Here is a 14,822-nt window from a genome sequence, read left to right as displayed (position 1 = left end):
CACACAGGCACAGCAAAAGTGAAGTGAAGATGCTTCTACCCTTTCGATCAACAGTCCAGCCCGCGAGCCATTCACTTCTTCTTCTGCTGCTTCTTCTCCTGCCAGAGCGCCAAACTGTCCCCTTCGCTGGTTTACAGGAGGAACTTGCGCAGCCGGGGCTTGTCCAGCTCGGAGGAGGCGAGAGGAGGCACCGGAGCTCCGGAGCGCCGTCACCTCTATAGCGGATCCGTGGAGAGCTACGCGTCGGTATGAGTGCGCTGACAAAAGGACGTTACCTCTTCATCCCGGGCCTCCTGCTCCTTGTTTATTGCACAGCATTCGTGATCTCCAAAGGTAAGAGATGTGTCCGTATGCATGCATGGCTACTTTGGGTGTCACTGCGTTGTAAACGCTTTTCCCGGCTTGGCAAAAAACATTTTTCCTGTGCCATCCTCGTGGTTACGCACCACTTGTCACGATTGTACAGATCTTGGTTATTGGTCAAGGTTTGCAAATACATCACCGCGCACATTCAGGTTTCAGCGTGCGTTTTTAAAAAAAAATGATCCTCGGACTTTGCCACTATTTGAGTCTGCTCTTCATCCAATGCGCAGCTGAGCTTCTTCTATTGATTCATCAAGCCACAGCTCACACTGGCAACTTCCCACATTGTTTATCCTTTTCATATCTCCCTCAAATCGAAGCCAATTATCCCATTTTCACACAGTTTTGAGTCTTTAATGAATCCATCATCATGACCGCGCTGCGTCCAGTGTTAGATGCTTTAACGCAGGCACGCCTGAGCAACAGGCATGTTATTGCATTTTTCTGAGTTTAAAAGCGCTGCTTCTTCTTTTTAGGACTATCCGCTCTCTGGTATCATGAAGTGGACAAAGTGTCAGGGGGAAAAAAGAAAGAGGGCATGGAAAGCATCTTGTGCGGGGTGCAGGGGCATGCATGCTGGAATCATGCAAAAATTAAGAAAAACACTGACGCACCTTAAATGGTTTTTGAAAGGGCAGTGGAGACGGATTTCGACGGGTACCATTCACTTTTGAACAAGATTTTTTATATATATATATATATTTTTGAAAGCGTTTTGCGTGTATAGTTGACAGAAAAAAACAACAATGAACATGTTTTACGCAAATTGTTGATAAAAGAAAAGCAGCTGAATGTGAGGCGGCTGTGCCAAGTGGGGATCCTGATGAGGATTGGAAACCCGCCTCTGCTTGGTGTAGTATTTTTTTCTCTCTCTCTTTAAACAGAAAACAAAATCAAGAAGCATGACTGATTTAGCACCCAGATAGACTTTTTTCTTTTGTTTTATTCAATATGCATTCAATACAGAGACTCTTCTGTAGCTGAGATGTTAGTGATTTTTAAGCAGCTGCACTGCACATCACTCCCCATCAGCAGTTTGAATCAAATGTCACAGCACACAACTCCACCACAATTTGCCTTACAGTCATGTGGTTGTGCTTGAAAAATTTTTCATTAGTCCACCACAACTCAATATTTTACTCACTTTACCGGCTGCAGCAGCGAGCAGGTTCTCCTCATTCTTGTGAATGTAGGTTATAGGTGAGCATGGACAGAGATCTGATGTGATGTTACTGTTTCCACTATAGAGCCACATGCTCTAAACTCATTCTATGGCAGCAGGCGGAGCTGAACCGAATGCAGTAATAAATTAATGTTACACAATCCTGCCCCTGCTGCACATCCATGTGTAAAGTCTCTTGTGCAAAGGAACATTCCATCTTTGTCATGTGGTAGATCCTGTGTTTTATTGGTTATATTGTGAGGAAACAGTGACGGGTCATGTTGTACAAACAGAAAAAAACATACTGAAACTGTACGGACAACTTGTTCAAAATAAACAGAGAAATGATACAAGTACATTGAAATGATGTCTCCTTGCATCCCTCACCATCTGGTTGCATAATTATATTTATGAGCTACAAGAAGTTAAAAGGCACTTCAGCGGTTTATTATTGCGCCGGTGGAAAGCTGAATGATAGGATGGCCCGAATGGAAGCAGCAGGATATACTGATGTCTTGTAAGCTCCTAAAACATGATCCTACAATTCCCATCATGCAATTTGATAGGATCTTTCATTAGACCCTTCTTTCCCAGTAATGGGCCACATCTTTGAAACTCCACACCTCCAGTTTGTAACACTGGTTGTAAAAGTATTGACTCTCAAACCCAGCAGCGAAATAACCCTGATGACATCATGAGGGTCATTTGATGAGTTACCTGGACTCAGTTCGACATTATTCAATAAAAGTTAAGGAATTTTATCGAGATAAAAATACTGTATGTTTGTTGTCTCTCTTCTCCTTTGAATCAATTCATAACTGCTTAGTTTTCTCCTGCAACTCCACTGGTAGTTTGGGAACTACTGATATAGTCTCTTAGTAAAAAGGCTGATAATACAAGCGCATTGCTCTATACAAATATCCACTTTTTTTTTAAGTAAAAAAGAAAAAGAAAAGAGAGAAAAAAAAAAAGTCACTTGATATTGTTTGATATTGAGGAACGTCAGCACCCAGAAGCCCTGCGAGGTAGACTGCATCAGTACACTGGTCTCTCGTTGCGCTGTGATGCTCTATACCGAAGGAGTCATCATCAAAGAGATGACAGTAGCAAAAGATCTGAAACCTGTGGGTCCTCTGTTGTTCGGCCGTATTTTTTGTTCACTGCTGTTTAGAAGACAGATTGAATTATGACTGCAATCAGACTTTAGATTTATCACTTCCTGAGTTCAAACAGGATTCTGTACCAGAATCAGGCCAGTATTTGAAACAGGCCAGAACTTTGCTTTCATATGAACAGGTGTGGGAGTGTCAATGTGTAGCCTAATACAACTGATTGCCGTGAACAGTTGCTTTCAGTGTTGATTGTTTCTTGATTTAAACAGTTTTTGTGTGTAACATGTCAAAAAAAATTAGTATAGTGTTCTATTATGTGACCATCAATATAAATAGTTTTAGTTTGATATCATATATAACAGAAAATAGCACAGCATCCTCACATCTGAGACGCTAAATTCAGAGAATGTTTTTACAGTTTTTGCATAAAAAATAATTGTGGTTAGCACTGTCACTTCACAGCTAGAAGATCCCTGCTTCACGTCCTGGCATGGGATCTTCCTGTGTGGAGTTTGCATGTTCTTTCTGTGCAGCGTGGGTTCTCTCCAAGTTCTCCAGCTTCCTCCTACAGTCCAAAAACATGTTGAGGTTAATTGGTGATTCTAAATTGTCTGTAGGTGTGAATGTGAGTGCGCTTGTTTGTTTCTATTTGTAGCCCTCTGATAGACTGGTGACCTGTCCAGGGTGTCCCCTGCCTTCACCCTAAGTCAGCTGGGATAGGCTCCAGCCCCCTGCGACCCTACAGAGGATTAAGTGGTGTATAGATAATGGATGATTGTACTGACTTACTGGGTGTCAAAATAGTTGCCAATTAATTAACCTTGAATGCTTCACTAGAGTCTGTGGCATTCAAAGTGGCACCTCATGCTGTTTCCTGCTCCTCATATACCGACCCAGTGGCTTCCATGTTACCATTTCCCCGCACGTCACATCACTCTCAAACCCATAAATGTAACGACAGGTGTCACACGGACATTTTCCCACAAGGTTGACTCTATGAACCAAACAGCATCAAACAGCAGCGGTCCGGCAGCCGCAGCGGGACTCGACAGCACTAGCTCTTTCTCAGCAAGATTTAAGCTCTTAAGGATCAATGGCTGATGTTCGCAGGCCCCCGTTGGCTGGGAACAAGACTCACGCGAAGGGTCACGGAGGAGGGCTCCTCCATGTGTAACACGGCTGAGAGTAAGAGCGGCGTGGCCCAGGGGGAAAACTTTAAAAGGCTTTTCAGCTGTGCCTCGCAATTCTGCTTAAACACAAGATGCAGCTTCCCCGTCGGTTTGTTGTCGTGCATTCACGTCCTAACAAAGCTCTACTTAGACATGCAAAAAGGCTGTCTGGCTGTACTGATACGTAATGTCCCTCAAAACCTGGCTTCTGATGAGACTCCTGTTGATTTCACTTGACATGCAGGCACATTTATTTGGGACTTCATGATTAATAATTTATTTAATGTGTGATTTAGCAAGAGAGGGCTGTGTATAGAATAAGAAAAGTAATGAGCAAGGCGATTATCTGATATTTGATTGGGGATTGTTGAAGTCACCCAGTTCATTTGTTAGTAATTCAACATATGCTGCTGTAAGTTTTGCTAATGCTCTCTGTGATTACAAGAATATGTTTTGAGATTAGAGTATGGCGCCGCTAATGTTTGCCCTGCTGGAAAGAGTCAGACTCTCCGTTCTGCGTGCATGCACATGTGCTCGGGCCCTTGGTGGTCACCTCATTTGATAAGCATTAGCAGCAAACAGCATCTTCCCCGCTCCACAGATGCACAATTGTGTCAAAGTAACCGCCGCCACATGGCGTGCGATGCTGTGTCGATCTGTTATCTGTCGCTGCAACCTCATTTGACATGTGGGCTTGTCAATTGTCCCCAGGCTTTACTTCAACCTTGACCTTGTGCTGCAGATTGTGCATGTGCGTCCTTGCTTTTCAGGTTGGGCATTAAAAAATAGAGAGACAGCAGAGTGCAAAGGATACACAAAACTGTGGCTACTTTTGTTTTCTAGTGAAAAAAAAATCTCAAGGTTTTTTTTTATATATATATATTTTGCTGTGCACAGGGCTTTCATGAAAACAGACAAAGGTCAAATCTGTTATTTTCCCTCAGAGAAAGTAAAGGGGCTCTTATATTTTCCCTGCCGATCCCAGAATGAATCATCATAGTCAGGCTGCCTTGGGTGACAACGTGTGCAGTTCAGTGCTCAGATTTACATTTAAATGAAACCAAATGGCTGTACATTCAGAAATGATATACAGTAATGATGATGGTAATAAAAGCAAAGTCCTCTTTCATATTGGACCGGCTCCTACTTGGAATTGCTGTCATTTGGAGACTTTGCAGGTACAGTCGATGAGTTATGTCTTTGCTATGTCAAGCCTATTACCTTCACATTTCAACGAGTGGATTCATCAGCATGCTGCCTAACAGGCTTAATGTAGTCAGCAATCAACCCTGCAGCTTACTGAGTTCTTCCGTCCGGTGGGTGACTAAATGTTACTGAGATGTTCAACTTTTCCCAGTTTCTGCATGTCATATGCACCTGCAGGTAGTGTTGTAGTCTAAACTGAGACCAAGTCAAGACCAAGACCAGAGTGTACTGAGACAAGACTTTGAAGTGTTCAGACCAGGACCAGACCAGTGTCAGTCCCACACTGAAGTTCTCCATCCAATCACAATAATGATGTTAACTAGAAATTATACAATGAACAGGCAATTTATTGATAGCACCACAGTTGTGGTTTTGACCAGTCTTGAAAATAAATCCTGAGTGCGGTTTTTCTGAGACTGACATAAGACCGATTAAAACTGAAATCAATTCTGGGATGATCCTGAGACCTTCAAAAAGTAATCACAAGATCAAGACTGATATCAAGTTCTACAATGCTACCTATAGGTTTCCGCTTTTTCACAAAACCCCCGGGGGTTCAGGTTTTCTAATAGCATGGTTCTGTGTAGTGGGCTCATCTGCAGATGTCATTTTCCTTTATCAAAGAAATTGACTGTATATAAAAATGGACAAACCATCCATGACAGCACAAATAGGTTTCCTGACAAGCAGTTTTGAAGCTTGGTGTGGTGGCTCCAGCCATCAACAGCTTCACAGTTCCTGACTCCTCCTAACTCCCAGCTAATCCGTAAATGAGCAAAGGGGTGAGCCTGAAGTGGACCATGCAAACATCTCTGGGCAACGTTTGTCCAGGGAAAGCACTCACCTGTTATCCACTCATCTGTTACAGCCATTATGTATAACTTTAACACTTAAAACAATTGAACCCAATAAGTTATATGAACGTCACCCTCTTCACAGTTATCATAAATGAGGAAATTGGCTAAAAATACCAAATAGTTTTTTTGTACAAGGCTGTAAACTTGCTTGTTTCTGTTGTAAAGGTGGACATTTTAACAGGGAGTTCTACAGGATCGACTCAGTTTTGGAGGCAGTCTCAGGTGGATGCTGGACGAACTGCAGTTTTTGGCACATTGGCAGTATTTCTTTTCATTTAGCTCATTGGTTTGATTTCACACAACTAAGGAGTCCCATTACTGATGAATCATTTGGTGTATAAAACATGAGAAAACAGTGACAAATACCAACTGCAATTTCACAGATCCCAAGTTGTCAGCTAGCAATATGTTGTTCTACCTGGCCAGCAGTCCAGAACCCAAAATAATAAATGTATTTTATTGGAAGGGACCCAGCATTGCTTCATATTTTTTCATTTATGTCTTTTGCTTAAAAGTCACTTCCAAGATTGTCAAGTACTATTGTCAAAATAGAATCCGGTGGGTTGTCTGGAACGCAATTTATGTTGCCTAAAGGAGGAAGTTTTTGGTGGTTATTTGAAGGACCTTTGGAAGTTCTTAAAAGAACCGTTTCAAGAAATGTTTCTGTAAAGAATCCTTTACTACTGATTTGTGTTGGCAAAAATAACAATCCCTATTGCATTTGGTTGTATATTCAACAAAATGAAATCAAGGTCTACTTCCTGAAGAGATGTTGTTGAAATTTACAGAAACAGCTATTCCAGACATGGACACAGTGACTCCATTGTCAAAGAAATTTAAAGATGTCACTTTTAGCATTGAGAAATTCTAATATACATTTGTCACAGTTTTCTACATTTTTTGGACCAAATGATTAATAAGTAAAGAGAATGTTTTGCACATGAATTAATAATGAAAACATTTACTGCCCTACAGATTTGCAAACAGCGTTGAAATAAATCAGCTATCATAGCAGTGACACTGTAAAGACAACAAATAACACCAAACATAACATTTCAGTAATCTATACATGCTCCCTTTTGCTCCTTAACTCTCAACTTTGCCTTTTCCTCAAGAATCAGCGAGCTGTTAGATTTCCTCCAAAAATGCTTGAGTCATGATGGTCTAATCTGTCCTGGATGAACACTGTCTCCTCTGTCCCGCTTAATCTGACTGGATGGCAATCAGGACAGGGTGAGAAGGCCCACTCAGTCACAGTGCTAAATCATGTAACAAAGCTGCAGATACCCTTCATCCATCTCAGTCAACAGATTCAATCAGTTGTGCTCTTAGAGCCACATGTCTTCATTCCACAGTCCCGTCTAGACTGTGGCCGAGTAGGTTTCTTTTAAAATATTGCAGTCTTTGTATGAGCTGTGAGTAATACACAGGAACATAGCTTTTTTTGTCTGTATTGGATTTTTATTTTGTCTGTTTTGTTTTTCAGTACTTGCAAAAGGACTCCCTGCGGGTGAATAACACTTGGGATTTAGATGTGGTGGGCGAGGGACTCACTGCTGTGTACTGTACCGTGTGTGTGTGTGTATATATATATATATATATACACACACACACACACACATATTCAAATTAAAAGAAACATTGCATAAATAATTTGTCTGCTACATTGTTAGGTTCACACGTGACCAACAATATGGAGTGCAAGGTTCAAAACAAAAGCCAGATAGAGGACGAAAACGACAGAGTCTGCATTGTAAATGCCAGAAGTTTACATTCACTGTATAAAAAAAACATGAAGCCTTTTTTTTAAGGATTTCTTTTACCATTTTGAACAGGAATGAGGAATTTCAAACAAATTCTGATCCGGCTCAGTGGGCTTCTCTGAGAGGTCAGAAATGAATCAAGCATAACATTCAACCACTAAAGCTAATGTTTCTGTTCAGGAATGCAAGTAAATGACTATAATGTGACATCTTAATCAATAAATATTGCTTTCCTATTTTTTCTTTTTTTTTGTAAAACAGTATATTTGAAGATTCATGGATAACAAAAATTCTATTTTAACATTTAAAATATCATTTAGGTTAAAGAACTTCTATGTACTGGTGTATTAACCATTACAGAAACATAAGAATTGATTTTGGCAATTACCAATAATGTTAACTTTGGGCAGCTGTGGCATAAACCTTCCAGTGGGTGGTCTAATAAATTTGTCAAGCACGATGTGTGTGTATACATACACACACACATATATATACTGTATCTACTCATTGAACGTCACTTTGTTTCTGTACAATTTGAAGATTCCTACATGCGTTCGAAATAAACACACATTGCTGCAAACTGTAATTAATCACACTCGTGAAGTAATTACTCTCAAGCATCAGCCCAAGTAGTACACAGTCTTTATGAAAAAGCAGCACTGATGTGTGTTTTTTTCACATTCAGTCTGCCTTTGGTGTAGAGCAAATGCTGGCACTACGTTCATGCAGTAATATACTCCAAATTTAGAGGTGTCAGGTTGCACAGACTTCATGAACTTCTCCATATCTGTGTTTACAGATGGTGTGCACCAGATGAGCTTTTTACAAGGCTACTTTATGATAGCTTCCTATTTAGCAAACCTCCAAGCAGCCATAAGGCCTACTGGGGGATGTGTACATGTGTGAATGTGCCTGCATGCACACACGGGCACAATTTGGAAACCCACACACAGCCGTGCTTAAATTTTTATTTATATTACATTGCTGACCATTTCTGATAGAATCACAGTGTGAGCGTCTGTAGAATTAGAGTCAAGTGAAAAGCGAAGCCTCATCTCTTATCAAGTCAGAGAGAATTCAATATTGTTATCGAAAAACATGTCGCGTTGATGTATGGGTCGCAGCTGAAATCTATGTCAGCCGATCTCAAGTAAATGGCCTTTTGAATGACTGGAGCTTCTAAGTGAATCCCTCATAGTCCACCCAGTGGAACCAAAGTAAAGGAGTGTGATTATTCTGTATATTGCATGTCCCCGACCACCTTTTGTTTTTATTAGCCATGTCAGCATGGCCTTATACATTAGATGGCAATCTAGGTCTGTTGGTTCCTCTATTACCTTGATCCTCTCTGAAAAATCTACTACTGAGTGGATTACCATGAAATTTAACAGACATTCATGATCCCTGGAGTTAGAATCCAAATGACTTTCTCAAATGACACATGTAAATATTGACGTGATGGACTGGCATCAAATTTTCATGGCTCATTTATGGTTCGAGGTGATGTATTTGAACAATTTTGGTGTGTGCTGCAGCTGTCACTCGGCAATATTGATGTTCCCTGATTTGAATTGGCAGCAGCGGGGAACAACGGCAGTTTCCTGTGATCCCAGCAGCCCGTGCACTACAGGCTACTGCTATCCACATAGGATAATGTGAGGAAATGGTAACAGCATGACACAACAAATTAGCAGGTTTGCTAACTACTAGCATAAATGTTGATTGTCTCAGACTGGATAATGAGACTCTTCTTCATTGATTTGTCTGTTCTCTGCTGGTGACAAAACCTCTCTTTAGCATCTGTGGTTGCCATGATCCCACAGTGAGTCGCAGCAGTGAGCTAAAGAGGTTGAACTCAATACGAAGAGCAAAGACCCGCGCGTTTAAAAGCAATGAAGGCTTCAACTGCTAAAATATTTCAGCAAAAATTACATAGATCACCTTTGACTTTGTTACAGACTTTCTTCCTTAATTCTTTTAAGTGATTCCTCGAGTTTTATCGAGCAATATCATCCAGTCACAATTTAAGTTTTTCTAGTATTAGTTCCAACTAACACAATTCAGCTCATTGTCATTAGCAATTTGTGCAATTTAGCTACTATCAGCATTCTCATAAAAATATTTAGTGTTGTAAACATTATACCTCCTAAACATCAGCATTGGGGCTGCTACTAATGATTATTTGTTAATCGATTAATCTATTAATCTAAAGTCAGCTATTTCACTTGATTCAAAAATCTAAAAGACCATTACATTTTTAGCTAATTGGATTTTGAGAAGCTGTGTGTCATTGTATAGTACAAATGTATGTAGCATATAGAAAATACGAACAAAGGTTTATATATATAAGTGTGTAACATTGTAGACCTAAACTGAAAACACTAACATGCTAAAATCAAATAATAAGGAGGGCTTATTAATTATGTAGTGAAACCCAGACTTGGGGTTGTATATTGAAGAAAAACATTTTGTTGTAATGAACTGCAGGCAAAACATGTTGGTTAAGAATACTGATGTGGATGTATTGTCCGTGTCATCGACTGTGTCGTCTTATCAGCATGTTGTCTTTCTCAGTATGGGCATGTTAGAAAGCTAGCTTTTTCTTTGACCTTTTGGCACCTATGTGCCGAACAGACTTTTCAAAAAACTGTGATGCTCCTGCTTTGGAGCTGATGACTGAAAAGCTCAGAAGTCGTAAACATGTGAATCTTTACCGTCATCACCTTCCCTCCCTTCACTCTTATTGTTATTGCACAGTGTCTATAATTCTGCCTTTATTTTTGCCCTTTCAGCTTCTTTTCACCTCCAGTAATATGCTGATGTGAGCATTCGTGGATCTCTGCTGTTATCGACTCGTTACATTAAGGCCAGCTCAGAGTAGCAGAGACAAAAGACAAGAGGGTGAAGGGCAAGATTTTATTTTACTAAGAAAGCAGTCAGGATGGTAACCCAGCAACATGAGCTGGCTCCAGTGAAGGAGGCCAGTACTTGTAGAAAAACCTCTCCAATACATAGATCACAGGTATTTTTCTCGGACGCCTGATGTATGGCCTTTGATATGCCAACCCTGATGGTTCTCTGCTGTTGCTGTACCTACTTTCATGGCCTTGGGTCAGCTGTTCAGACATGTCCTCTGTTGATCCATGGTGCAGCAGCAGGCCTACCGGGACAGAACAGGGCTGAAGGACAAGTTGTGATGAATGGACTGCCGAGCCCCGGTCCCAGCTCACTGTGTCCTGTCCTGCCTCGAGGACCTCTCGGTCTTGCTGCTGGCCACATGTTACTCATTGGACCATGCTGTTTATGAGCAGTGGTTGACACACACAGGTACTGCAGAAAAGGCCAGGGAAAGGCTTTAATGGTGGCACTTATCTTTACAGATGAAAAGGTGCATGATGAGTTAACCCAATAACAACCTGCAATGCAAAAACAGTGTAAATGAACAGTTAAGATAAGATCTTATTTTCGGCTGTTATCTTAAAGCCCTTGTGTGATAATTTAACAGCATAATACAAAATGAGGCCGTCATGGTTTCTATGCATCTGTGTTTTCTGACTGAGTTCGGACACACTATTGTACTGCTTCCTTCTGCAGAGGTTGAAAACTTGAATAACCAGCAATTATCCAATTATTTGTAAAGAGGAACAGATGTACTGTAGCGCTGAACTGATTAGTCGATGAATTCATTTTGAATTAAATAGAATTAAAGCGCCACAATATGTTCCCAGTCCAGCTTTTTAAATGCTGTTGCTTTCTCTGTTTTATAGCATTTATTGCATATTGGATGTCTCTGGGCTGTGAAGGCTTTTGGACAAAATAAGGCATAACTTTGAGCTCTGCTAAATTGTGGTGGCATCTTCTACATTTCCCTGCCCTTTTATAAAAGTTAATCAACTTGTGACGAACTGGTTTATTCATCTGGTTCATTTATTAAAAATCAGGACAGCTCAACTTACACTTTCATGAGTGCATTACTGTTTAAACACTGCATTTTTTTCCTTTTAACTTTTAAATGGTATGATCGAATACCTTATTAATCCAAATGTTAAACTGGAGCTGCAGCAGCTAAGTCATACATGTGAATCACACAACAAGGCAAACAACTTCAGTAGGAGTGGCTGAAGAAATGTGTCCTAATTGCATTCTTATTTTCTACTTCCAAAAATATGATTTTTTATACTAACATTAGTTAATATCTTTGTGTTGTTAAAACACGAATGGCAGAACTCCACCACCAGGTCACAGTGCAGCACCTGGACAGTGTGCAGATGTCGGAGTTATCTTGCAGTTCATCTTAACAAAAGGCTGCTTTTGGGGGCATTTTCGATGTAATGACTTAATAATTAGCTTTATAATTGTGTAACTGTGATTGCACTCCATCAGCTGCAAATTAGCATGAGCTCCAAACTCCAGCAATAACAATCGAGGCCATCTGACCAAAACACACTGCAGCACTTTGTACTACTGCAACCAAAGAAAATGACTCTGCTCATGTTACTTGATTTATTTTGAACGTTCTGAATCCACGCAGGATTTTGGACAAAGATAACTCCTGGGTTCTTCCACTTGGTCCTAGAAATAACTATACAGTGAATCTATGCATTAATTAAATAATGATTCATTTATTATAAGTATAATGATGATAAAGAAGAGCACAGTATGCAACCAAAACCCTAAAAACATAGTGCCTCTGTGATTTAAAAGCAGTTTGGCCGTTCAAAGGTGATCAATGTGAAAGCTGCATGCATCTGAATGAGCAGTGCTTGATTTTGGGTTAATGATTAGCACACATACCAATGTATTAACTCCCTCGATAAAAAGTTACAAAAATGTTGTATACGTCTGAGAAGCACAATGCCAACATGTACCTGTCCAACAGAAGACAGGGCAGCTCCGTGTCACCTTGTCTGCGTGGCGTTTCGCATGGCTGTACTTGCATTTTTCAGCGCTGCAGGCTCTCACAGCTTTAAACAGCTGATTGATGCGCAGAACAGTCAGAAAAAAGTGCCCTTTTATGACAAATTCATTCTATTTTAGGTGGGAATGTTCTGCTCTGCACATTTAAACCTATAGATGGTTGTCTGCGTTCAACTTTTTTGTAATAAAACTATAACAAATATTTATGCATTTGTAAATACTTTGCAATATACACAACATCAAAGTGACACAGTTGTAGAAAGCATAGTTCAAAAACCCGTGACATGCAGTGCAGTTTGAAGAAAAGCACCAAACATCACAATTCGAATGCATTTTGTCACTCAGCTGCAGCTCAACTGTGGGGCAGAGTGGAATGTCTTAGCATCAAGCAGCTTTGGAAACTCCAATCTGATCTGCAAATATATTTACTCCGCTAACTCGTTCTAATTGTTGCAAAAAACATTGCTAACAGAGCAGTATTTGTCACACATGGATTAGCCCCCACGGTGGAAGGGCATCGAGAGGCGCTGTGTTACTGACTGACCTGAATTTGAATGATTATACATGAGGCTTTGATTGCTTCAAATATTTTGGTGATTTCATTTAAAATTTAAAGCAAACCTCTTAGCAATTAATTGGTGGTGGTGGCAGAGCTAAATAGCTTAATTTAGATTTCTGCTTCCTTGATGAGACTGTAGAGATGAAGTGATGAGCGTCATGTCCTGTGCGTAACCCGGATTCTTGTAGCAGTGGCAGCTGGGTAATAAGGCTGAACAATTTGGGGGGAACATGTAATTGCAATTTTTTTTCTCTGACAGACATTGCAATTGCAATTTGATTTGGGATAACTTTTTATAGGTCAATCTTCAGTTTAATATTCACAATGTAATCGATTTAAAACTTGCATTAACACATGAGATGCTGTCAAAAGTGTCCCTGTCACATCAGGAGGACAGCATGGATTTGTACAACCACTGACATGGCAGTCTAAACTCTGGGTCAGATGTTCTGCCAAACATGCTTTGTAGGAGCCAGTGACAACAATGTGTGTGTCAACGTGTGTAGGACACTAATTTATCCACCAGGTGGCACTCCAACGGATTAAGGGCACGCATTTAAGGTAGGAACCCTCTGTTAGGTAACAGGCGTTGCTAGATAAAAGAAAGGGCAAACAGTTTTTGACCGCATCACATCGGGGTATGCAGCAGACTGTTGGAGCTGCTTCCTTTGTTGGTGAACATGGATAATGCACTTGTATGTGATGACTCAATATTGGATTGAGGTGAGTGAATAAACCCATATAACTCAAGACGTTGGTCTTGGACTCTTTAGTTTCACCGGCAGTGCTACAGCAGAGCGCATCAGACAACCGTCACTGTCTATGCAGCTCTCAGTGGCTTTAAGTTTAGGCTTAGCCACTACATGCGTAAAGGTGTAGTTTAAAAATAATGAGACTGGGCTTTGGTCAGTCGAACCACAGTGTTCACATTTAAACTACACTTTACACACTGATCGATGAGCAGCATAAACAACCCCTAAAAAGTTACTAGCCGCACCTCAGTTATTCTAAACCGCAGTTCTGCAATTTACTTATTACATTGTTTCAAATGGAAATGTCGATTTGAATCAGATTTAATTAATTGATTGGAATAATTTTTCAGCACTGTTGGTTATTGGCTAATGTCAGTCATTCAGAGAAGAGCACACTCACATTCACACCTATGGACAATTTAGAATCACCAATTAACCTCAGCATGTTTTTGGACCTTGTGGGAGGAAGCTGGAGAATCCAGAGAGAACCCACTCTGCACGGGGAGAACATGCAAACTCCATGCAGAAAGACCCCAGGCGTCCTAATGCGTGAACCGGCGACCTTCTAGCTGAGAGGCGACGGTAACCACCAAGCCATCATGCAGTCCTAACTTCAACATGCTAAATGTAAATTCATTCAATTATTAAAGAACCTGGTAGGCATGTTGGCATTTGCTGGAATCATTGTAAAAGGGATTTTGGTTCATTTCTGTGTGAATAATTCCTACGTGAGTGGAGCTAGTTGACCGTAATTGCTTCATCCACACCAGCATTAACTGTGTGTCTTTAATCTCACTCTCTTTAAAGTCATTATGTAGCTGAGCCAAAAAAAAAAAAAAAAAAAACGTTTTTTTTTTTTTTAATTCTTGAGTTTGCTCAATATGTACATATGAAGACTGAGATATTGCACAAAAATAAATTTTCCGCCAAAAAGCGTCCTGGATAATTGCTTAAGTCTCTTC

At 40.4% G+C, this 14,822-nt stretch overlaps 1 protein-coding gene across 1 annotated transcript in view; it reads left to right on the top strand.

The window, feature by feature from the left end:
• The first annotated feature begins 248 nt into the window (after positions 1–248).
• Positions 249–14,822, top strand: part of unc5db (unc-5 netrin receptor Db) — a 246,866-nt gene continuing 232,292 nt past the window's right edge. Inside the window, exon 1 of the mRNA XM_008276956.1 lies at positions 249–333. Coding sequence (XP_008275178.1) covers positions 249–333 — 85 coding nt within the window. The remainder of the gene's footprint in view (positions 334–14,822) is intronic.

The sequence above is a fragment of the Stegastes partitus genome, unplaced genomic scaffold (genome assembly GCF_000690725.1).
Source record: "Stegastes partitus isolate 25-593 unplaced genomic scaffold, Stegastes_partitus-1.0.2 Scaffold84, whole genome shotgun sequence".
Classification (NCBI taxonomy): Eukaryota; Metazoa; Chordata; class Actinopteri; family Pomacentridae; genus Stegastes; species Stegastes partitus.
Note: the sequence above shows the minus strand (reverse complement) of the source record. Positions and strands in the feature narration are given on the sequence as shown.